The sequence below is a fragment of the Neofelis nebulosa genome, chromosome 6, assembly GCF_028018385.1.
Source record: "Neofelis nebulosa isolate mNeoNeb1 chromosome 6, mNeoNeb1.pri, whole genome shotgun sequence".
Classification (NCBI taxonomy): domain Eukaryota; kingdom Metazoa; phylum Chordata; class Mammalia; order Carnivora; family Felidae; genus Neofelis; species Neofelis nebulosa.
In genome coordinates, this window is record NC_080787.1 from 128,399,328 (window position 1) to 128,423,761 (window position 24,434).

Consider the following 24,434-nt stretch of genomic DNA (forward strand, 5'->3'; position numbering starts at 1 on the left):
TTAATCCAGGTGTATCTGAGGAAGGACACTTTTTAATATAAGAATGATCCAAAGTTGGAAGCACCCACAGGAATATAGAACTTGTAATCCTAGACCACTGCTTCTGGATTTCTCAACCTATCTAGAGGGTGGAAAGAGACACATATGATTTCTGAGGTTTCCTAACTGCACTGTGATTCTTTTAAGACGTGAAAATACCTATTTTTGAGGCTATCCAACATTTTTCTCAAGATATTTGATTTGTGTGAAGGAGCACACACACATATGCAAATTCATCTTCCATTGAAAGACTAAGACAATGTATAAATACTCTCTTAAAAACTATATTTTTCCCCAAGATCTTTTATGCCACCATTACTAAATTTGACACTGTTTTGTTGAACATTGCTAGTATGTGTTTTGTGTGTCTGTCTCTTCCTCTGTCTCTCTCTCACTCACTGTCTCACTCTCTCTCTCTCTCTCTCTCTCTCTCACACACACACACACACACACACACACACACACGCTTCATCAGTCAACATTTATAGAGAAGCTTCACTGTGCTCTGAACCAGGGGCCATAAGACAGGCATGCCTTATTTTTTTTTAATTTTTTTAATGTTTTCATTTATTTTTGAGACAGAGAGAGACAGAGCATGAGCAGGGGAGGGGCAGAGAGAGAGGGAGACACAGAATCCGAAGCAGGCTCCAGGCTCTGAGCTGTCAGCACAGAGCCCGACGTGGGACTCGAACTCACGAACCGCGAGATCACAACCTGAGCCGAAGTCGGACGCCCAGCTGACTGAGCCACCCAGGCGCCCCTTTTTATTTTTGTTTTTTTTTAATGCTTATTCTTAATAAATATTCATTGACTGTAGACTCATGAGCTTGCACACTGGTCCCTTAACATGTGAAATACTTTATGGTATGAAAGAGTCATGGGTAAAGCCTGAGTTGGAAGGAATGTTCACTCCCCTTTGGATGGGGTTTGGCAGGGCCTCTGAGCCTGGACTTCTTCTCAGCTGAATATATTCATGGGGAGAGGGAGCCCAGCAGCCTGCTCTGACCAGCTTGGCGTCCGTGGCACCAAGGCAGACTGGCCAGCAAACATCAGTGGTCCCAAAGAACAGCTGTGGATCAGATCACGGCATCACCACTGGTTGCACGAACGATGGCCTTGAATCATCAAGAAATAGTAAAAGCATATTTAGGGCCTTCTATTTACAATGAAAATAATCCTTACAAAATAACTCAGCTGCAGAAATTTCAGCGTTTAAATAACGTAAGATCTAACATTCAGATAACTTCCTGTTTACAAACAGCATCCCCAGGTAGTGCCAGATAAGTGAGTTGTCATAACAGCAAAGATGGACTCCCAAGGGCGCTGCTTCATTTCCTATGAGAATTAGGAAATATAATCCTAGCAAAGTCTTTTGTCAAATTTGACGCTAAAGCAAATTTTATCATTTGTTTTTGTGCCTTTCAGATCAATGCTTATTTACATTTGTACATTTGTACATTGGACATCTTGTACATTGGACATTTACAGTACATGCTAAACAGAGCTTGAGTGAATGTTTTATTTGGCCAGAATGTGGCCCCTTGGAAGTTGCAAACTTCCTCAAATTCTAGAGGTCAGGAAAATGTCCCATCAGACCCAGTATGTTGTCACCTTAAGTTTTACACATAGGAATCCATACATCAAAAAGAGACTTCAAAATCCTTTCATTGTTTCCGAATATAATTTTTAGTAATGGCCTGTAACTGATTTAGTCGTTTGTCTTTTTAGTCCTAGTGACTTCCACCATGCTTTTACCAATCAGGAGTTGGTCTGTCTTTCCAAATCACAGCCCCATCACTCTGTGGTCCCCCTACCAATAAGCTCGTTCTCCTCAGTGACCACTGTGGTTTAATGGGTCACAGTGACCATCGCTGTGGGTCAGCCGAAGCTGCCGGATGCTGGCATGGGTCCACTTCACTTCCGCACCAAACCAGTGCTCGTGTGAGCATCACCTCCAATATGGAAGATTAGTAAAAAAGAAACATCTGTACCCTGCAGTGACCCGGGAGAGGACAGATGGCCTTTGTCCACCCAAGGCAAAGTTTAGAGAGTTTGCGTCAAAAGCTTTAAACCTTATTGTGCCAACAACTCCCACTGGGCATTTGTCCCTGACCTGTTGTCAGGGTCTGCCCTGCTGGCTGAGATCAGACACGCTCAGCATTTCTCAGAGACTCCTGTCCTCAGACAACTAACATACAGTTAAAATGAGCCCCCTTAATCACACGTGATTCAAGGGAGCCTTTCCTTTGAAAGCTGTTAGTTTCCTATGGTGGGGGCGCTCGAAAACCTTCAGACAAAATGGGTTTTATAAAGATGACTAATGGACGTGAGCCGGGACAGCTGCAGAAACGCCTTCCTCTTCCTGCATAGAACAGAGTGCATCTGTGCAAGGTGGCTCCTCGGGGACAAGACAGCAGGAGCCAGCCTCACACAGCAATGAATAGAGGCACACGGGCGTGTGGCTTCGGGATTGCCGTTCCTTCGATTAGCGGTGTCCAGTTACGATCTTGAGATTCACCGTGACCACATGTGAGGCTCATTGCAAGCGATTTGATATTTATAAAGCACCCGATTTCATAAAAGATAGTACAGCGATCATGAATCTCCATTATACAAGAAATATCTGTTTCTTTACTTTACAACAGGTCTGACTCCAGACCCACCCCACCCCCCCCACCCCCCAGCCAGCCTGGCTGGCCAGGCATTTGATGCTCTCCCTCAGCTGTCCATTCCAGGGTAAAACCAGAAGCTGGGGCTTAGGTGGGATCTTCACAGGGAGGCCGCTCACCTCTCACATGGCCAGGGATCCCCCGTTATCTGCTTCACAGACTCCTTGGCACCCGGGAGGTGGCGTGGGGCCTGGGCTGCTCTGGCAAGGCCGGGCACCGTTGTCTGTTATCCTCTGGGGCCCTGCCCAGGCCCTCTGGCACTGCCAGGCAGCAGAAAGCCACAGACAGACCTCCATCTGCTGCCCGTTTAAGGGTCTCCTTCCTCTGCCCCACTGCTTCCTCCCTCCTCTCATTGCCTTCTGGGAACGGCCCACAGTCTCCGGAAGGAGCCCTGTGGATCCAAAGCCAGGAAGGCAAGTACGCTCTTTCCGGCTTCAGTTTTGGGCCCTGGGATTTAAACAGCCCAGGAGATGGTGATACGAACGGAATTCAGTGTCTTTGTGGAACACGAGAGGTAAAATACAGGCAGAAGTCCTCCAGCAAACAAATGAATGTGTTATCCTGCCTCCGTGTCGCTTAGGATTAGGTTTGTTTGCAGTGAGTGGAAACCTCAAGTGTTTACTTTAAGAAAAAGAGTCCATTTGTTTCCCCTAAATTACGTCCGAGGTAGGCTGTCCTGTGCACTCCGTGATGGCTTCTCCTGTCTCTCTGCCCTACCCGTTGTGAACGTGTGACTTTCGCCTAACGTTTCCTCATTTACCACGATGACTGGTGGAGTTGGTTGATTGGTTTGCTTTAATAAGGGGAGGAACAGGGCACCTGGGTGGCTCAGTCAGTTAAGCGTCTGACTTCAGCTCAGGTCACTATCTCGCGGTTCACGGGTTCAAGTCCCACGTCGGGCCCTGTGCTGACAGCTCAGAGCCTGGAGCCTGCTTCGGATCGTGTCTCTGTCTCTGCCCGTCTCTGCCCCTCCCCCACTTGCACCGTCTCTCCCTTTCTCTCTCTGTCTCCCTCCCAAAAAATGAATAAACATTAAAAAAAAAATTTAGTAAGGGGAGGAAGAAAAGTATTCTGGAAGCAGGGTTAGGGAGTAAGTAGTCTAACAAAATCTTCCTCCAATACCCTGGCATTTGTGAAATGTGAAATCGAGAGAATGTAATAATATGAAGACAAAAAGGCGTAATTATATACCACCCAGAAATCGCCTCTGAAATATCTTGGATCTTGGTGTCTTTTCTTGAAGTTATTCTTTAGCATTTCTATGTATCCTTAAGAATAATAATAGCTAGTATGAACATAGCACTTCCCTTATACCCTGCATTGATGAAGGGTTTTACATATATTGATTCATTTAATACTCATAATAATCCCATAGGATAGGCAGTATTATTCTCCTTATTTTATAGGCGAGAAAACTGAGGCACAGAGCGGTCAAGTCATAAGTCAAACAAGGCGCACAGCTACAAAGTGGTGATGCCAGGGTACAAATCTGCAAAGTGTGGGTCCAGAGATCCGTTCTTAGTATCGCACTCTATCTACTAGGGTGGGCGGGCGGGGTAATGGAGGAGAGCTGAGTGGATGGGCAAATCGGAGACACTGTTCGAGAACACAGAACCCTCGGAAGTTGATTTGCTGGGATTAAAAGCACAATCACAGGGGCGCCTGGGTGACTCAGTCAGCTTAGCGTCCAACTTCGGCTCAGGTCATGATCTCGCGGTTCGCGAGTTCGAGCCCCACGTCGGGCTCTGTGCTGACAGCTCAGAGCCTGAAGCCTGCTTTGGATTCTGTGTCTCCTCCTCTCTCTGCCCCTCCCATGCTCATGCTCTGTCTCTCTCTCTCTCTCTCTCTCTCTCTCTCTCAATAATAAATAAACATTAAAAAAAATTTTTTTTAAAGAAGAAAGCACAGTCACAGACTGTAGCCCAGCAAATGTGTGACAGTTTTCCAAGTCCTGACAGACAGACACCCATGGAACCCTGTCCCCGCATTGGCTCCTGAGAGAATCTCAGGAACTTATACTAAGGGAACAGAAACTCAAGCAGAGATTTATATATCAAAATGTATATGATAGCAGTATTTCACAGCAAAAATACCAGAAACAACCTAAATGCCCCTAAATAAGGGAAAAGCTAACTGAGTTACGATACCTCCATTTGTGAAATTATGTAGCTATTTAAAATGATGCTTTCCAGTAACATATAAGGACGCGGTTAATGGTCATAATGTAATTTTTAAAAGGATCCAAAATTAACATCAAATGTTAGTACTTATCTCAGAATGGTGTAATTACAGACTATTTTTATTTTCATTTGCTTGTTGGGACCTTTTTCCAAACCTCTTAAAAATTTTTTTTCTCGTAACTTCTATCATCAGAAAATAAAGCAGTAACGTTATATAAAAATTAGAACCGGAGACTTCATTAAAGAAATATGTTACCACGTAAAATAGCGTAATCTTTTTATCTTAATTGAGATATAGCCTGTTACATTAGCTACAGGTGTACAACCTAGTGATTGGACACATCTATACATTATACTGTGCTCGTGGCAAGTGTACCTACCCGCTGTCACCATACAACATATCGTAGTACCACTGATGACATCCTGTGGCTATGCTGTGCTGGGGCTTTTATTCCCATGACTTATTCCGTACCTGGAAGCTGTGTCTCCCACTCCCCTTGGCCCGTTTTGCTTATGCCTACACCTTCCCTCTGGCCACCATCAGTTTGTTCTCTGGGTTTACAAGTGTGTTTCTGCTTTTTGCGTGTTTGGTGTTTTGGATTCCACGTATCAGTGAAATCATAAGGTGTTTGTCTTTCTCTGACTTACTTCACTTAGCATACCCTCTAGATGCATCCATGTTGTCACAAAAGGCAGGATCTCATTCTCCTTAGGGCTGAATAATAATCCAGTGTGTGCGTGTGTGTGTGTGTGTGTGTGTGTGTATACCGCATCTTCTTTATCCATTGATCTATGGATGGACACCTCCATACTTGGCTGTTATAAATAATGCTACAATAAGCAACCATGGAGGTGCGTGTTTTTCACCCCTTTCATTTCCTTTAGGTAAATACTCAGTGGTAGAATTATTAAATCATATGGTAGTTCTCTTTTTAATTTTTTGAGGGACCTCCATACTGTTTTCCACAGTAGCTGCACCAATTTACTTTGCTACCAACAGTGCATGAGGGTTCCTTTTTCTCTACATCCTCAGGAACACTTGTTATTTCTTGTCTTTTTGATTCTAGCAATTCTGACAGGTGTAAGATGATATTTTGTTATGGTTTTGGTTTGCATTTCTCTGATGATTAGTGATAGGGATCATCTTTTTGTGTCTGGTGGCCATCCGTATGCCTTCTTTGGAAAAATGTCTGTTTAGGCCCTCTGTCCATTTTTAATCAGATTATTTGGATTTTGGTGTTGAGTTGTGTAAGTTCTTTATATATTTGGATTTCATCCCCTTGTCGGATATATTACTTGCAAATATCTTCTTCTATTTAGCAGGTTGCCTTTTTTGTTTTATTGATGGTTTCCCTTGCTGGACAAAAGTTTTTTATTTTGGTGTAGTCCCAATAGTTTATTTTTGCTTTTGTTTCCCTTGCATGAGGAGACATATGTAGAAAATGTTGCTAAGGCCAATGTCCAAGAGATTACTGCTTCTTTTTCTTCTAGGCGTTTTATGGTTTTGTGTCTCAAATTTAGGTCCTCAATCCATTTGGAGTTAATTTTTGTGTATAGTATAAGGAAGCGATCCCGTTTTATTTTGCAAGTAGCTGTCTAGTTTTTCCAGCACCATTTACTGAAGAGACTGTCTTTTCCCCATTGTATACTCTTGCCTCATTTGTTGCAGATTAATTGACTATATAAGCATGGGTTTATTTCTGGGCTCTCCATTCTGTTCTACTGACCTATGTGTGTATTTCTGTGCCGGTACCATAGTGTTTCGATTACTACAGCTTTGTAGTGTATCTTGAAATCTGAGACTGTGATACCTTTCTGAAGATTGCTTTGGATATTTGGGGATCTTTTCAGGTTCCATGCAAATTTTAGGATTATTCTAGTTCTGTGAAAAGTGCTGTTAGTATTTTGATAGAGAATTGCTTTGGGTAGTATGGACATTTTAACAATATTAATGCTTCCAGCCCATGAGCACAGGCTATCTTTCCGTTTATTTGTGTCGTCTTCAGTTTCTTTATCAATGTTTTATAGGTTTCATAGTATAGGTCTTTCACCTCCTTGATTAGTTTATTTCTGGGTATTTCGTTCTTTGGGGGGACAGTTATAAATGGAATTGTTCTCTTAATTTCTCTTTCTGCTACTTTGTGATTAGTGTATAGAAATGCAACCAAAAATCACATAACATCATTATAAAGGTTTAGAAAATTGATAATGCCTAGTATTGCTGAGTGGGTACAACATTATTCTTATGCACCATTGGCAGGAAGAACATTTGGTATAAAACTATTTGGAAGATACCTGGGCTATATCTATCAAACCTAATGTATGTCTTTATTCTGCTTTAGGGTACTTAGCCCACAGATACACTTGCATAAGTGCTAAAAGCTATTACATCATTTCAGCTATTTTCGTAATTGAAACTACATAAATGTCTACCAATAGAGCATTACTTAAATAAATCATAGTCCAAACATGCAGTGCTATATGCCCAGTTATTTGAAAAGAATGAGGCAGATCTAGAAGTGCTCATATCAAGAGATGTCTAACGTAGATTACTAAGAAAATACCAAGTTTCGTTACAATGTATGTAGTACGATCTGGGATGGGTATCACTGGGACTTGGGAGAAGCAGGGACTATTATTCTTATTTTTTAAATTTCTCTGTTCTGTTAAATGTTTTGCATAAGTACCTAATTTGTATTTGAAAAGGCACATTAAATTGTCTAAGACATGGAGGAGATATTTCAAGGTCATTTATGCTAATCTTGTATCCAGTTTTTTGCTGGTAACCAATCAAGCAGGTGACCCACCCTCCCGTTCCTGACAGTAAAGAACATCTTAATTATAGAGGGAGAGAATGTTACAGAACACTGGAAAAAGCAAGTGGCCAGAATGTGTTAAAGGTCATAGTTCCTATAGTTTGTCACTCCAAATCTAGAACACTTCAATGAACCCAGTCAGGATGAATGTAAAATAAAGTATCTATTAAAGAGGGAAATGATGGAGTGGAGTCTCTTCATGACATTGGTAGCGAGTACGGCATGGCATGGTGCAAAGTGCCTGGAGTTTGTAACCAAACGCCTTTTGCCAATTTCTAGCTATATAACTTCAGGTAAATTCCTTTAATATTTCTGAGGCACTTTCCTTACTGGTAAAATAAAGGAAGGCAATTGATCCATACTTTATATGTCAAATGAAATAATGTATGAGAAGAGACTCGTTCTAAAAATTAGAAATCACTTAATAAAGTAATGGCCATTGTGTTATTTTCCTTCTTAACATCGCCAGTGAACTGTATTTGGTACGGTAAGAAAATGACTGATAGATAATACATCCTTTTGTTTTATGCTCAAATTTGCCAGCTCCGTGTAATGTAGGAAATTTAGCCAACCTCGAGAGAGAGGGCAGTACCAACGGATTGTTTCTAACAGGTCTGACAGATTATTTCAGAACTCCGCATACCCGTTAGCAGTGCCCTCCGGGACATTGTCACCCCTCCGCCAATGATTTGCGTCTCTGGGTCAGCAGACGCATCAGCTGCCTTCTTCCTTTTCAGCATCTGAACATGTACTGGGTTTTCCAAGACATATTCCGAGGTAAATAGTAGTTGGTTTTAAGTTTTTTAAAGAAATTATTACTCGTGCCTAAGATCAGAGCCACTTGCAAATTCTGTTTTCCTGAAAAACTCGAATATTCATTTCTATCCAGAATAAACACCCAGCAACACTGAATTCTGCTTTCAATTTACCAGAGACTAGAACCAAGATCACCAGGAGCTTAAGAGTATGGAGTTTTCCTCTGGACCATCAGGGGTAGGAACACAGTGTTCGTATCCTGAGCAAGGATGTCATTTTTAAATCCTGCTCTCAACCCTTCTTTTATAAATTCACCTCTGCCTCTGATCACAAAGTGCCCTCAGTAAAAAATCTCTTACGGCAGCTGTAAAATTCTTTTTTTTTTTTTTTTTCAGAAGGCAGCTGTAAAATTCTTGAAGGAAGAGGTGATGCCTAACATTTGCATAAAGTAGTTTTATTGGAAGAACATATATACCTACTCCGAACAAAAAAGTGTTTATACAGTTCTCAAATAAGCAAAGGTCTTGAAGATTTTTCAACTTTAAAAGCTTCTTCTGGTCCATATCCTCTTGCTAGCATATTCATTAAGAAATTCACAAGGATAGAAGTAACCATTCCAGTTACAAATTTATGTTTCCAATGTACTTGTTAGTTTTGAAAACTTACATTTCATAGAAGAGACACTTTTTTAAAAAACAATTTATTATCAAGTTGGCTAACATACAGTGTATACAATGTGCTCTTGGTTTTGGGGGGCATAGTCCCATGATTCATCACTTACATCCAATACCCGGTACTCATCCCAACAGGTGCCCTCCTCAATGCCCATCACCCATCTTCCCCTCTCCTCCGCCTCCCTCCCCACTCAGCCTTCAGTTTGTTCTCTGTATTTAAGAGTCTCTTATGATTTGCCTCCTTCCCTCTCTGTTTGTAACTGTTTTTCCCCCTTCCCTTCCCCCATGTCTTCTGTTAAATTTGCCAGGTTCCACATATAAGTGAAAATATTTAATACCTGTCTTTCTCTGACTCACTTATTTCATTTAGCATCATACCCTCCAGTTCTATCCACGTTGCTGCAAATGGCAAGATTTCATTCTTTCTCATTGCCAAGTAGTATTCCATTGTATGTATAAACCACATCTTCTTTATCCATTCATCAGTTGATGGACATTTAGGCTCTTTCTATAATTTGGCTATTGTTGACAGTGCTGCTATAAGCATTGGGGTACATGTGCCCCTATGCATCAGCATTGCTGTAGCCCTTGGGTAAATTCCTAGTAGTGCTGTTGCTGTGTCGTAGGGTGGTTCTACTTTTCATTTTTTAAATTAAATACTGTTTTCCAGAGCAGCTGCACCAGTTTGCTTTCCACCAACAGTGCAGGAGGGTTCCCGTTTCTCCACATCCTCGCCAGCATCTGTTGTTTCCTGAATTGTTAATTTTAGCCACTCTGGTGTGAGGTGGTATCTCATTGTGATTTTGATTTATATTTCTCTGATGATGAGTGATGTTGAGCAACTTTTCATGTGTCTGTTGGCCATCTGGATGTCTTCTTTGGAAAAGTGTCTATTCGTGTCTTCTGCCCATTTCTTCACTGGATTATTTGTTTTCTGGGTGTTGAGTTTGGTAAGTTCTTCATAGATTTTGGATACTAACCCTTTATCCGGTATGTCATTTGCAAATATCTTTTCCCATTCCGTCGGTTGCCTTTTAGTTTTGTTGATTGTTTCCTTTGCAGTGCAGAAGTTTTTTATCTTGATGAGATCCCAATAGTTCATTTTTGCTTTTAATTCCCTTGCCTTTGGAGATGTGTCAAGCAAGAAATTGCTATGGCTGAGGTCAAAGAGGTTGTTGCCTGCTTCCTCCTCTAGGGTTTCGATAGTTACCTGTCTCACATTCAAGTCTTTCATCCATTTTGAGTTTCTTTTTGTGTATGGTATAGGAAGGTGGTCCAGTTTCATTCTTCTGCATGTTGCTGTCCAGTTCTCCCAGCACCATTTGCTAAAGAGACTGTCTTTATTCCATTGGATACTCTTTCCTGCTTTTTCAAAGATTAGTTGGCCATACATTTGTGGGTCCAATTCTGGGGTCTCTATTCTATTCCATTGGTCTATGTGTCTGTTTTTGTGCGAATACCACACTGTCTTGATGATTACAGCTTTGTAGTAGAGGCTAAAGTCTGAGATCGTGATGCCTCCTGCTTTGGTTTTCTTTTTCAACATAACTTTGGCTCTTCGGGGTCTTTTGTGGTTCCATACAAATTTTAGGATTGTTTGTTCTAGCTTTGAGAAAAATGAGGCACTTTTTTTTAAGTTTATTTACTTATTTTGATAGCATGAGCTGGGGAGGGGCAGGGAGAAAGGGAGAGAGAGGGAAAGAGAGAATTCCAAGCAGGCTCCTCACTGTCAGCGCAGGTGGGGCTCAAACTTGTGAACCATGAGATCATGACCTGAGCCAAAGCTGGACACTTAACCAACTGAGCCACCTAGGTGCCCCTGAGTGAGCCCACCTTTAAAGCAGGGGATATAGTTGTTTGTTTGTTTGTTTGTTTGTTTGTTTGTTTTCTTTCAGTTAATTTGTATAAAGCACAAGGAGCCCTTCAAAATGAAAACCTTATTAAACATAAAACGATGTTTAGAAAAAATAATGAGGGAAAAACCAATAGCTCTTCATTTACATATATTTTTGAAACTCTGTTTCCTCATTTAAAAGATTGATTGAAATAAAATTTATTTAGATAAAATTCATGTAGCATACAATTCACCCATTTAGAGGGCACAGTTCAACGGTTTTGGTATATTACATTATTATTTAATTGTGATAAAAAATATATATATAACTTAACAATTTGCCATTTTCACCATTTTCACCATTTTTATGTGTGCGGTTCAATGGCACTCACTGTATCCACAATGTTGTAAAACCATCACCACTGTTTTCAGAACTTTTTTTTTTTTAATCATCCCAAAGAGAAAGTCTTCTTCCCCAGCCCGTGGTCACGTCTAATCTACTTTCCGTCTCCATAAATTTGCCTGTTCCTGCCTGTACCTCATTTACATGGATCTTACATTTGTCATTTTGTGCCTGGCTCATTTTACTTAGCATGTTTGCAAGGTTCATCCATGGTGTAGCATGCACTAGAACTCCGTGGTCCGTATGTACCATATTCCGTTTATCCATTCATCTGTCGATGGACTCTTCAGTTGGCTCTGTCTTTGGGCAATTGTGAATCATGCTGCAGTGAAATTGGCGTACAAGTGTCTGCTCAAATCCCTGCTTGTAATTCTTTTGAGCGTGCTGCGTACCAGAGAGTGTAATTACTGGGTCATGTGGTAATTCTGGTTTTGCTTTTTGAGGAACATTGTTGCTGTTAGAAAAGTATGTATCAGTTACTGCATTAAGCGTTTTACATGCCTTATCACATCTCGTTCTCGTAACAAACGTGTCCGTTCATTTTTATTCGTTGAGCAAATAGTTTTCAAGGGTCTTCTTTATACCAGGCATTTCTCCAGGCACTGGGGATTCCGTAGGGGACGAAACGAACACAGCCCCACCCTCTCATAGATCTTACGTAAAAGTAGATAGTAGTAGTGACAGCAGACAATAAATACATGTTAGTATAATGCTGGGTAGAATAAATGACATGGAGGCAATGAAAACAATGCAGAGTGGGGAGGAGGAATATTGCAGGGGTGGCAGTATTGGGGAGGCTCTCTCAGATGGAATTGAAAGGGAAGGTCTCTGTAAAGCTGATGCTTGAGCAGGAACCTGAAAGAAGGGGAGCACATCCTCCAGAGATCCTGAGAAATCATTCTGGGGAGTGTGGCAAGAGCAAATGCAAAGGCCCTGAGGCAGGCCCAGTCTCGGTGTTGGTCTAGGAGCAGCGCTGGTCCGGGTGGCTGTGGGGAGTGAGGAGAGAGGAGGGGGAGTCCAGGAGGTTTTATTTGTATTGTGATGGGAAGTCGTTAGAGACTCTGAGCAAGAGACAGACGCGGTCGATTTTTCTGCCCATTCGTCGGTGAAGAAGCTGAGACTTAGGGGGTCTGAGTGGTTTTACCGAAGTATTTGGTGGGTAACTCCTCAAGATTTGCCCAGTAGATTCCCTCCAGAGTGCATGCCCCTCCCCACCAGGCTAAGGCGTGTGTCCGGCCCTCACGATACCCCTGGCTGGCTCTAGTTTCTTTCCGGGAGTGTCCTACAAGGTGCCTGTTCCTGTTGCTAGGGTTGGCCCACGGCTGTCCACAGGACAGTCTTGCCAGGTGCCTTGCTCGCAAGCCCAAAGGTTTCTTGACTCTCTCCCGCAGGCATGATGCACTCTCCCGGATTCGATGGGAGCGGCAGCCTCAGCTTGCAGATGCTGATGAACGCCGACAGCCTGTACACGGCCGCGCACTGCGCCCTGCTGCTCAACCTGAAGCTCTCCCACGGCGACTACTACCGGAAGCGGCCCACCCTGGCACCGGGCATGATAGTGAGTGCGTGGTCTCCGCTTGGACCTGGCCAGAAGTGGCTGCAAAGCCGAGCATCGCTGTCCTGGGAGGGATCCCTGGGAGGGATAGCAGGGATGTCCCCTGCTACTCTGGACTGGGCAGTCCCTGCGGGGCTGTGTGGAGGGTGGAAGGGGGTGCGGTGCAGTTTGCATCGTGCTGCGGGGCACACAGCTACCCACCTTGCTCCAGAGAGGGAAGGGCCCCCAGTCCCTGGAAGCGGCCTCCTGCCAGTGGCCTAGTAATGTCAGCCGGTGGCATTGCTGCACACACTCAAGTGTAAGCCACCTTCCAAAACAGGTGATCAGAATGTTCAGTAGCATCAGACGACGTACAGGGTATGGCCCCCTTTCCCAAAAAGCAAGGCTTGCCGTGTTGCGAAACCTCTTCGTTGTCCTCCGGAAGGTACCCGGACCTACTTGTGACCCGGAGCTAAGCTTACTAGCTGTCGGTAACAAAGCGCCTGCTGGGAGCTGTGGAATGAGCACGATGGTGATTACGCTGTGCTTGGCTCCCTCGCCGGAGCGAGCCACCCCATGGTATAGCCCTGATCCCAGTTCACGAGCCTTAGTCCACAGAGCTGCTAGAAGGGAATCCGCAATCATTCGTTCGCTTGATAAATTGTAAACTCCCGAGGGGAACTGGCAGCTTCGTGGGTGTAAGTCAAGTATCTGTCGAGGCACACGTGCTGTTTCAGGGGACACACTCCCATCTCTGCGGCAGTTGGGGCAGTGAGAGGGAGCTGCTGCGTTCCTTTTTCTGTGCTGTTTCTAATCCCCCCACACATCAAAGAGTAAAGATAGGAAGTGCAGCGTTCTTTATCCTTATGTGGGTTTCTTAGAAAGATGTCATAAGTAGGGCGCCTGGGTGGCTCAGTCAATTAAGCGTCCGACTTCCGCTCAGGTCGTGACCTCCGGGTTCATGAGTTCGAGCCCCGCGTCAGGCCCTGTACTGACAGCTCAGAGCCCGGGAGCCTGCTTCGGATTCTGTGCCTCCTTCTCTCGCCGCCCCTCCCCTGCTCACGCTCTGTCTCTCTCTCTCTCTCTCTCTCTCTCTCTTTCAAAAATAACTAAACGTTAAAAAAAATGTTTTTTAAGATCTCATAAGTAAAAGGAACTTCATGAAGTTTGGGACTTCTCCATTTTGGTTCCCCTTTCCCTTGCCACCCCCCCCCCCACTCCCAATCGACAGGTTTTGTTGTTCCTCGAAGCCTCGACTCAGGTAGGGCCCCGGTGAGAGAAAGAGGCAGAGGAGGGGCCTGTTCGTTTGCGGGGGGGTCCTATCTGGTCACCTTCTCGTGTGGTCCTCTCTGCAGAAGGAGTTCATGAAGCAGGTGCAGACCAGCGGGGTGCTGATGGTTTTCTCCCAGGCCTGGATCGAGGAACTCTACCATCAGGTGCTTGACAGGAACATGCTCGGAGAAGCTGGCTACTGGGGCAGCCCAGAGGATAACAGCCTTCCCCTCATCACCATGCTGACCGGTCAGTGGCTCCTCACGCAGCCGTGTGGCGCTCGGCGGGGAGAGAGTGCCCGAGAGCGCCTTTCAGAGAAGCAGCCTTGAAACAGCCCCGGCAAAACCCTCCCCCGCCGGCAACTGGCGACGGTGCCAGGGAGGTGTTGCGAAGCCACCTCACAGGAATGTTCCGTCCATTTTTCACGCGGGACCCTGGAGGACTCACTGTGCCCCCTCGGATGAGGACTACTTAGCACCCACATCTGTCAGGGGAGAGCTACAGGCCTCTGCTAGGGATATGAAGTGCTTTCTGGGCACGAAGCCCAGAATTGTTCCTGGAAGCTCTCACGTACTAGTAGGTGACCCTAATCCTTCAGTGCTCCCGAGCTGCCAGACACGTTAAAACGCTTGACTTTCAACTTGGCTCCCTTCCCATTTCCTATCCGTATCGGAGGTCCTCTCTTCCCTTCCCAGCTGCACAAGAGTTAAAAATAATGCCAAACAGTTGCCCGGCCTCTTTGTCTTCAGTGCCCTGAGTTTTAAAAACCCTGTCCGTTAGAAATTTCACGTGGGGCACCTGGGTGGCTCAGTTGGGCATCCGACTTTTGATCGCGGCTCAAGTCATGATCTCACCGTTGTGAGATCGAGCTCCACGATGGGCTCCGCACTGAGCATAGGATGGTTTGGGATTCTCTCTCTCGTTTTCTCCCTGTCTCTCCCCTACTCGCACTCTCTCTGTCTCTCTCTCTCTCCAAAAGAAAAATATTTTTTACGTGAGAGCATAGAGAGCAGTATGGGATGTGGTCATGAAGGAATTTGGGTGGGTGGGCAAACACAGTCATTCCTGGCTTTTCATGGCTTCACCATGATGTCAGGTAAAGACCAGGGAGGACTCAAGACTTGTCATCAGTAGCCTTCATATATTAGATCTCCAGGCTTATCTTATGTTTGAGCTGAGTTCCCAGACTGGTTTCTGATCTGAATCATCTCCTGGCTCTGGCTAACACGATGTGTGGGCCATGGCCCTATGCCTTCCCTGCCATTTCTGTTGTCCAAAATGAACGTTATATTACCTTCGGTTAGTACTGGGGGGCTCTTACAAAGGAGGCAGAGTAGACTACTGACAAGCAGAACCCAACAATGAGGAATGTGGGGTGAGGTGCTATTTAGGAACCAGGCAGGGAGTCAAGACACATAGTCTGTCCACAGCCAGCAGAGTCTCGGCCAATGGCAGGTGTTTGGAGTCCTAGTTCTCGAACTAGGGTGCGACTGAGAGAAGCGAGGCTTAGGTCCCAAACTTTGGGGATCCGGATCACTGGACAGGTGACCAATTTGCATTTGGTTAACCATGGTAACACTTACATCCATTCAAAATCTAGGAATGCATACACGTGTGGGACATTTACTCAGTTGCCTGTAAGCAGTGCTTCGTTTCCACCTGTCTTTGCCAAGTCCGTCCAATAGGGATTGAAAGTACTGCCCAGCGCTTAAAGCGCCTTGGAACCTGGATAAGGATCCTAAATGTGCCAGCTTTAATTTTCAAATACCGTAGTTTCTGCCAAAATTAATCTCTGTGACTCTTACCTGGGCCTTAACAAAAGGAGTCATTCAGCAGTCATAAAAGTGAACAAACAACAGGTCACTCACAGTAGCCACATTCATCAGTCATTGCTGTGACTCAGCCACCCCTTTGTCACGGAACTGTAAGCTCAGTGGGCCACATCCACGGGAGAGTTCTCTAACTCTAGCTAGAAAATGAGAGAAAAACATAGGCTTTTTCACGCAGAATTCTACAAAATAAAGTTCTGCGATTCTTTGTAGCAAATTCCCAGTATGAGATGGCAAGTGAATTTGAGCAGTAGTTGACGTGGAGCTGGGAAACTTCCATCGGATCTTTTCATCCTGTGCAGCTAAAAGCAATAGCCACGATCTTACCATCAACGTTGTACTTACTGTGGCCATTCCTGATGTCCTATAAAAGTGTTGTCTAGAACTGAGGAATTTTAGCACTCAGATAAACTTTGTATTACTTGAATCCATTAGCCCTCTACCTAGCATATAGGAAACATAACTTTCGTAACTGGAAATTTTGGGGGAATGTCATAAGACCATTTGACTCCGGGTCAAATTCGTTTCAGTGAAACTGGCCTGTTCCGACTTGAGCAGTCATTGAGATTTCTCCCTGCCTCGGTTCCCCAATTTTGTAGAGAAATAATTGACATATAACATTATATTAGCCCAACGTGCACAAAATGATGATTTGATATATGTGTACATTGCAAAATGATCACCTCACTAAGTTTAGTTAATGTCAGTCGCCTTACATGGTCACATTTTTTTTTTCTTGTGGTGAGAAATTTTAAAACCTATCTTAGCAACTTTTTTCAAAGAGATATGTTGCTCGGGAACACCAACCCTCCTCTTCCCTCTGCTTGTCTGGCTGGTGGGGAAGGAAAAGAACTTGCATGTTGGTGAAGGAAGAAGCTGGTTGGGGGTGACCAATAAAGCCTAAGTTGGTCTAAGGCACTCTGCAGGCTGTAAAATGCAGTTTAATCAAGCGCCATTTTTTTCTTTGTATGATTTTAATTATTGGAATGCACCATTTTTAATATGCAAATAGAAGTACATAAAATGTGAGGGGGGAAAAAAGAGATGTGTTACCAGAAATGTCTAGGCTTCATGGACTTACTGTGAGAATCAAAGCTATAATGAAATAGTATTCAAACACCATGCAGAGAACTCTCATCCTGTTGGTGAAAGTCAAGTTCTAAAGTCAAGGAATAAACTTAGGCTACCCTCTTTTCCCAATCCCTCTCTGTGTTGTATTCAACTATATTAGTTGCCTTCAGGATATATGCTTCAATTCCATGGTCACTTCTCCAGTGGTTCCTTCCTTTCCACTTAGACATTCAAAGCCGGAGATGCAGTGTAGCCCAGGGCTATAAAGCTACTTAATTCAGAGTTAAATCTTCTCAATCCCAGGCTCTTCTTGCCAGTTTATTAATAAGTGGTTCGTTGAGCTAATTCCAGATGAGAGTTGGTTTTAACAAAAATTTAAATGGAGAATGAAGGTCCTATATCACGCTGCACGAAGTGTGTGGTGTCATTGGAAAGAGGCCCAGATGGGAGTCAGAAGACTTGCATACTAAGCCTGATTCCTTCTTTTACCGGCCTCGTGGCCTTGTGCAGTTTACCTACCTTGAACATTTATTTCCTTCTCTGTGAAATGGGAAAAATAATACCTACCCTGCCTACCCGCTTGGAGTTGTCTGGAAGATCTGATGAAAACAACGTTATGTGAAAACACTTTGTGAATTGTAAGATATGATTATCAAGTTATTGTACATTGGAATCAGGTGATGTGATTATCTGACCAAGGAGATATTATTCTTATTCTCTTCTTCATTCCTATGAGGAAATTCTGAAAGAGAAATCCACGTTGGGGCAAACTGCACATATAAAATGTAGGAACGATGCCACCGTTTTGGATAAAAGGAATAGTCAAACGTCAAAATATTCGAAGTCAATAGATTTTCTAACAACAGAGAGGGAAGAGTTTATGTTTTTAGTAAAAAATATGAAGAATGTTCTGGCAATGAAAGAAAACTAGACTAAAAGAATAAAACAAAAATTTTAATATTCTGATAAAAAATTCTTACATACTTGGTACATAATAGATCCAATGGATGTTTGTTGTGGAAAAAAAATGAATATTGTGTTGGCCATTTGGGTTTTTTTGGTTTTTGGTTTTTGGTTTTGGTTTTTCCTGCAGTGTTCCAATCTGGGAAAACCTTCCTCCTTTTCCTTGACAGACATTGATGGCTTAGAGAGCAGTGCGATTGGGGGCCAGCTGATGGCTTCAGCTTCTACGGAGTCTCCTTTCACCCAGGGCAGGAGAATTGATGACTCCACAGTGGCAGGTAATGACTTGGGTCTTGAGTTTATGAATATACATACATCCCATATGTTACCAGCAATTAAACCATTAAGTGGCAGCTTTCTGTGCTGACATAAATGAATTAACATCTCGTCTTGGCAGAAAAGTGCCTGAAGGAGGTTACTTAGCAACATCTAGCTGATGACACAACATTCATTATTTATAAACACAAAGCATAACACAATCCAATATCCATTAAATTTGATTTCCTGTAGTAGAATTGCATACACCTCAGTATTGCTAACTCGATTGTCAGAAGCTTCCAATCCATTCACCGCCGGTGGTTTATTTTGTCTCCGGAAAATGATCCTTGCTCCTTCACGTCCTAGGTGTGGCGTTTGCTCGCTATATTCTGGTGGGCTGCTGGAAGAACTTGATCGATACTTTGTCAACCCCCCTGACTGGCCGAATGGCAGGAAGCTCCAAAGGGTTGGCCTTCATTCTGGGAGCTGAAGGCGTCAAAGAGCAGAACCAAAAGGAACGTGATGCTATCTGCATGAGCCTCGACGGGCTGCGGAAAGCAGCGCGGCTGAGCTGTGCTCTAGGTACAGGAGGGAGTAACGTTCCCGGACCCGTGGCCCGCGGGGTGTCCCCGAGGAGCGCCGTGGGAATGGCCCTCGTGGAAAACGAATCTTTTAGGAGGGCTGCTGGGTAAAAGGCTAGACGGTGGACTCAGTGAGGGGTAATTGTTTCTTTTCTCCAAAGGAGTTGCAGCTAACTGCGCCTCGGCCCTTGCCCAGATGGCAGCTGCCTCCTGTGTCCAGGAAGAAAAAGAGGAAAAGGAAGTCCAGGAGCCCAGTGATGCCATAGCACAAGGTAACAGCTAAAGAGCCAGAATCCGCCTGGCGCCTTATGTGCGGTCTGCACACCCCTGCACATGTGACAGACACCTGTCCCTGTTCCTTGTGTGATGCACAGCATGTATTTACTGCTGATCACAAGATCCCAGCCTGGATCACAGGCTTGACTCTTTTACATGGCTGACCCTGCAGAGCGCCTATCGTAGATCGTGTGAAGGCAAGAGACATACCATTCCGGCCCCGGCAACTTGGCTGCTAACAGGAGTCCGGTAGGACACCAGAGGCCCCCCGGCTGAGCTATTCACACTTCTGTCATCACCCAGCCGCTTGTGTTGGTGCTGCACAGAGTACACATTTGAAGATCGCTCAGGTTGTAGTGGGGCAAGGCAGAATGGCCAGTTTTCTGAGTAGGGAAATGAAATGGAGGCAATCCTGGAGAGGAGCTTCAGAGAACCTTTGTTCTTATAAGAGAAAAACCTGAGCTTTGTGAACTCCAGAAAGAGTTGACTTTTACCTGGTTAAAATCCATTAGCCAATGAAGCAGATGATCATCTAGGGTATATACTTAATGTGCACAACCGTAAGTTACATAAAAATCCTTACAAATTCAAGGTTCTTAAAAAATTATAAAACCAGAATTGATGTTCAAATGCTACACAAATGAAAACTAAAGTCGGTATCACATCCATGAAAGACGATGCTTTGCTAAAACTCAGTTTGCCTGTTACAACAGGAATATGGTTCGGCTTCCTCTGATGTAAGCATGCTGTGTTCCTGCGTTCCGGACCATCACCCAGTTATCCCATCAGACCCATCTTCCAATGACTTGGAACCTTGATTCATGGCTATTGTCCATGATATTGTCATTTGGCCTTGCCTTGGCATTTGCTATAACTGACATATCAAGTTACCTTGTGCATCCTTTCTCATTAGTCCTCTGCAGTTAAAAAAGTATTATTTGAAGATCACAAATATAAATGTAAAAGGGAGTGAAACGATTCAGTAATCTTCAGTTATAACGTAACCATGGGCCCAGAGCATACATACACCTGGTTTAGATGATCATCGTCATGAACATGTGACATTAAATAAACCTCAGAGAACTTACACATTGCCAGGAATTCTGTCTTACCGGTTTGACTACACGGGTGGGAGAAGGGCTTGGGCACAAGGGGCTTCCGCTGGGGTCGGCACATGAAGCCCATCCTCACTGCTGTGACTGACCTAGAGCCCACAGATGGGTCTGGAAGGACCATAACCACCAGCCAAGGACCCACCCTACTCCTGAACTGCAGAGAGCTGAGCTCGCCAGGGTCTGTGGGGCCTCTGGGCCGGGTGGCTTGCATGATGAACCACGGGGACCTGCTGTCGAGGAGCTTGCTGCCAGTGACATCGAGTGACATCTACTGTTTGCCTCTTGCCCTTGCACAACGACCCATTCTTGCCTTTCCATCCTTTCTCTCTCCCTTTCTGTCTCCTCCTTGGACCATTATGGTAATGACTGTCTCTCTGGCACAGTGAAACTCAAAGTGGAGCAGAAGCTGGAGCAGATCGGGAAGCTGCAGGGGGTCTGGCTGCACACAGCCCACGTCTTGTGCATGGATGCCATCCTCAGCGTAGGCCTGGAGATGGGGAGCCACAACCCGGACTGCTGGCCACACGTGTTCAGGTGCATGACCAGATCCCCAAACCCCGGTCAGTGACCGAGTTCACAGCACCTGTAAGATGCCAACGGCACTAGCTCCGCAGTCCTCATGAGACAAAGACAAAAAGCCCGTCTCCCAGGCATTTGGGCAGACCTGGGACAATGAGGCACTGCCCGGGGGGGCAAGGCAGGGGACAGGTGCCAGGCGCCAGGCTGTTTCTTCTCCTTCTCCTCAGCACCTGCCCAGAGCCTCGCACCAAGCTCCGTTCTGGCAGAGCAGCAAAGGGGAGTCAGGGGCAGGGCTCAGGCACCTGGATCTCGCCAGCCAGAGCACCAGCCAGATCTGGGTTCAGTTTGATGCCCCCAAAGCAGATGCAGCCAACAGCAAATGTCTGTTGAGTCGGAAAGAGAGAATCCGTCAGATCATCCAAGGATCGAAAAACCCAAAACCCATCTTGGGAGGAACTAGGGTATGAAAAAGCCAGGGTGAATCAGGCTGGAGCAAAATGGGTTTTAATGTGGAGGCTGGAGACCCCCTGTTCTTCCTGCCTCTCACAAGCACATCAGGGCAGGAAAATGACTTACATCATACCAGAGCGTTTTACACGCAGTCAAAAAATTGCCCGGTTACAGAACACGAGAGTGAACTATCCGGGATGGTCCTTACCAGTACCTGGACTTACTCTGTGATACTGGGCCTCTTATGAACCGTCCTAGTTCCGGGGTCTATTGGGCAGGAACAATTTGGAAGTTGGCACTTATACTCTACGTTGTGACACTTCTCTGTGTTTACTGTGATTAGGGCACCACCCCGGCATTAGTGATATGGGGCTGTCGGGGCGAGGCAGGACACGGCTGGACAGAGCCCTTGCGAGAGGGCCCATTATGGCTAGAGGTCCTGCCAGCCACATGGACGCTGGTTCTGGGATCCTACAGAAGCGCTTCCTGGGTCCTAATCAGAGCGCTAGAGGGAGGGGGAGAGGGCTCCTTGGGAAACCTCCCTCCAACAGCTGAAGTCCAAATAAGCCAGTAAGCTGGACAGGGCACAACAGGATGAAGAGGGCTTTTGTTACCCACCTTCCTCCCAGCATGGGGTGAGAGTCTGAGGAATCCTTACCCCACTTCCAACCCATCCGGTCCAACTCAAAAAAAAGAGAATGTGGATAGTCGGGGGGGGGGGGGGGGAGGGGGGGGGAGAGAGGGAGAGGTGGCCCTCACCAGAGGAAGGAGGGAGATGGGGGAGGACTGTGAAGCTGGCCGGACTTCCTTTCTCTCACTGTGGGATTTACGGAGCTGTCCTGCTGAGCGGCAAGGCCTAACAGCTGCTTGTCTGTGACTCTGTCCAGGGTCTGCGAGTACGTGGGCACGTTAGAACACACCCATTTCAGCGCCGGCACCCCTCAGCCCCCTCTGACCATCAGCCAACCCCAGAGGGCGCCAGGGGACTCTGGACTCCTTGGCGACCCAGAGCGTGAGGACTCGGCTGCGGAGCAGAACCTGGAGCCAGAGAGCTCCCTGAGCGCGGCCCCTGTCATCCAGCCCCTCTCCATCCAAGAGCTGGTCAGGGAAGGCAGCCGAGGCCGGGCCTCCGACTTCCGCGGGGGCGGCCTCATGACAGGGAGCAGTGCGGCCAAGGCCGTGCTCACACTGTCCACCCAGGCCGACAGGTATGAGCGCACGCTATGGTCCCCACACCCCAGATGGCTGCTCGCCGGAGGGCAGCGCCACGTCTGTCTCTCTGGGCTCAAAATCACTCCCAGGGCAATTTGATTCGCTGGCCGGTCATTTAAGCCTCTTTTGATTTTTTGTTTTGTCCAAACATACTTCTGTCTCCCAGCATGCCCTGCACTTAGAATGAACCACTTGCCGTCTGACGACTAAGACTGGAGGCTCAGGAGGCAGGTTCCCTGGGCCTAGAAGTCTGCACGTACCCTGTGACCTTGGGCAGGTTCACCTCCCCTGGCCCTGATTGCCTCATCGTAAAGTAGGGTCACGAAGTCACTGTCTCACAGGGTAGCCGTGAGGTTGAACTAACTATGAAGCAGTTAGGAGAGAGCTGGCTAAATAGGAGAAATCCATGATTTGGATGAAAATTACAGTCCCACATCCAAGAGTGTGATATATTATTTGACCACATTACGGTCGAGAGGAAAAACTCAACAATAACCCCAAGCAGTGACGCTTTCTGATGTTGAAAGTGCTGTTGGTCACCAGTCACATGTAGTCCTGCCTCACTTCAGGCTCCACGCTGGGTCATTGTGCCCCCAGCACAGGTGCAGTGAAGTTTGTACCGGGGGCCACACAGCCAGGGAGTGGGAGAGCGGAATAGCAATCACTGATGCTCAGGAGAGTTCTTTCCTGGCCTTGATGCTAACTGCAAGGTCACATCTATATAGTTTTTGGTTGTATGTGTGTAATGTGTGTGTGTGTATTATATATATATATATATATATATATATATATGTATATATATAATATTTATTTATTTATTTTGCTATGTAATTTATATATGTAAATGTTATATATATATATATATATGTATTAGCGAGATAGAGTAGGGGAGAGGGGCAGGTGGAGGAGGAGAGAGAGAATCCCAAGTAGGATTGACTTGAGCCAAAATCAAGAGTCAGGCACTGAATCAACTGGGCCACCAGGTGCCCCTACGTCTGTATAAATAGTTATGCTGAGACTCAGTTTCTCCATCTACTAACTCAGTACAGCAATCCCTTTTTCCTGTTTATCCAACAAGATGGCTGTAAAAGTGTTTCGGCATCTGGAAAGCAGTATACGAGTGCCAGGTGGTGCATAATATCCACCACTGATTTTTTTTACTAGGAACAAGAGAGAAGAAATGGTTAATAGGACGCAGAAACTCAATAATATTAAAATAGGAATTTCAAAATAGCAAGGAAAAGTGTCTTTGTTTCAATAGTTTGTGAATGTTTAATCCACTAATTCCCGTCTTAAAACCCGTACGTGTCCTATAACCTCTTCAAAAGAGGCTCCTTGTTCCATTTCTGTTGGTGACACTCTCCCTTGCCCAGCACGTGACACCCCACGGGTTGTTTGTCCTTCTGGTATGAGCACAGACTGGGAGGGCCGGCAGCAGGTGACCCAAGAGCAGTGGAAGGCTGGCCATATAAACGCACATTTAATGCCAACCTTCTGAACTCCAGAGAGCCTCTGATCCTTCTCTAAGCCCTGCTGCCTGTGCTCCCCTCTTCCTTCCCAGCTCCTTCTGCCAGAAATGTCTGCACCCAGCTGAGTAGAAAACAAAAGGAACCTGCAAGGCCCATTAGGTTAGGGATGTTTGTTCTTTTGGCTGATGCTTGAGTTCCCACCAAGTCCAAGGCTCTGGGTGTGTGTCAGAGGCAACATCAAAGCTAGCCCCACCCTGAGGGGGCTTACAGGCTTGGGTTTACTTGGGTTTTGTGTCCTTCTCAAGGCCAAGCCCAGCATTAGACTCATCAGTTGTAGCCCAGCAAATGCCTTGATTCACTCAGTGGGCTTTTCTATAATACAGTTTAGGACACTGAAGCTACTTCTAAGGATTCTATTCCCCATTACTCAGTTTCAGGGAGCGACGCTTTGTCAGTTTTCAACGTCTTGCCAAACATGTTTACTGTCTAGCATGGCTGTGCTAAGCCATGGGGA

The 24,434-nt window shown here is 45.4% G+C and overlaps 1 protein-coding gene across 6 annotated transcripts in view; it reads left to right on the forward strand.

Moving 5' to 3' along the window:
* ARFGEF3 (ARFGEF family member 3) overlaps nucleotides 1–24,434 on the forward strand; it is a 183,751-nt gene that overhangs the window by 108,382 nt on the left and 50,935 nt on the right. For all 6 annotated transcript variants that reach the window (XM_058735422.1, XM_058735423.1, XM_058735424.1 and 3 more), the window contains 7 exons: nucleotides 12,763–12,929; nucleotides 14,261–14,426; nucleotides 18,211–18,318; nucleotides 18,665–18,880; nucleotides 19,041–19,151; nucleotides 20,654–20,804; nucleotides 22,127–22,447. In XM_058735422.1, coding sequence (XP_058591405.1) covers nucleotides 12,763–12,929; nucleotides 14,261–14,426; nucleotides 18,211–18,318; nucleotides 18,665–18,880; nucleotides 19,041–19,151; nucleotides 20,654–20,804; nucleotides 22,127–22,447 — 1,240 coding nt within the window. The remainder of the gene's footprint in view (nucleotides 1–12,762; nucleotides 12,930–14,260; nucleotides 14,427–18,210; nucleotides 18,319–18,664; nucleotides 18,881–19,040; nucleotides 19,152–20,653; nucleotides 20,805–22,126; nucleotides 22,448–24,434) is intronic.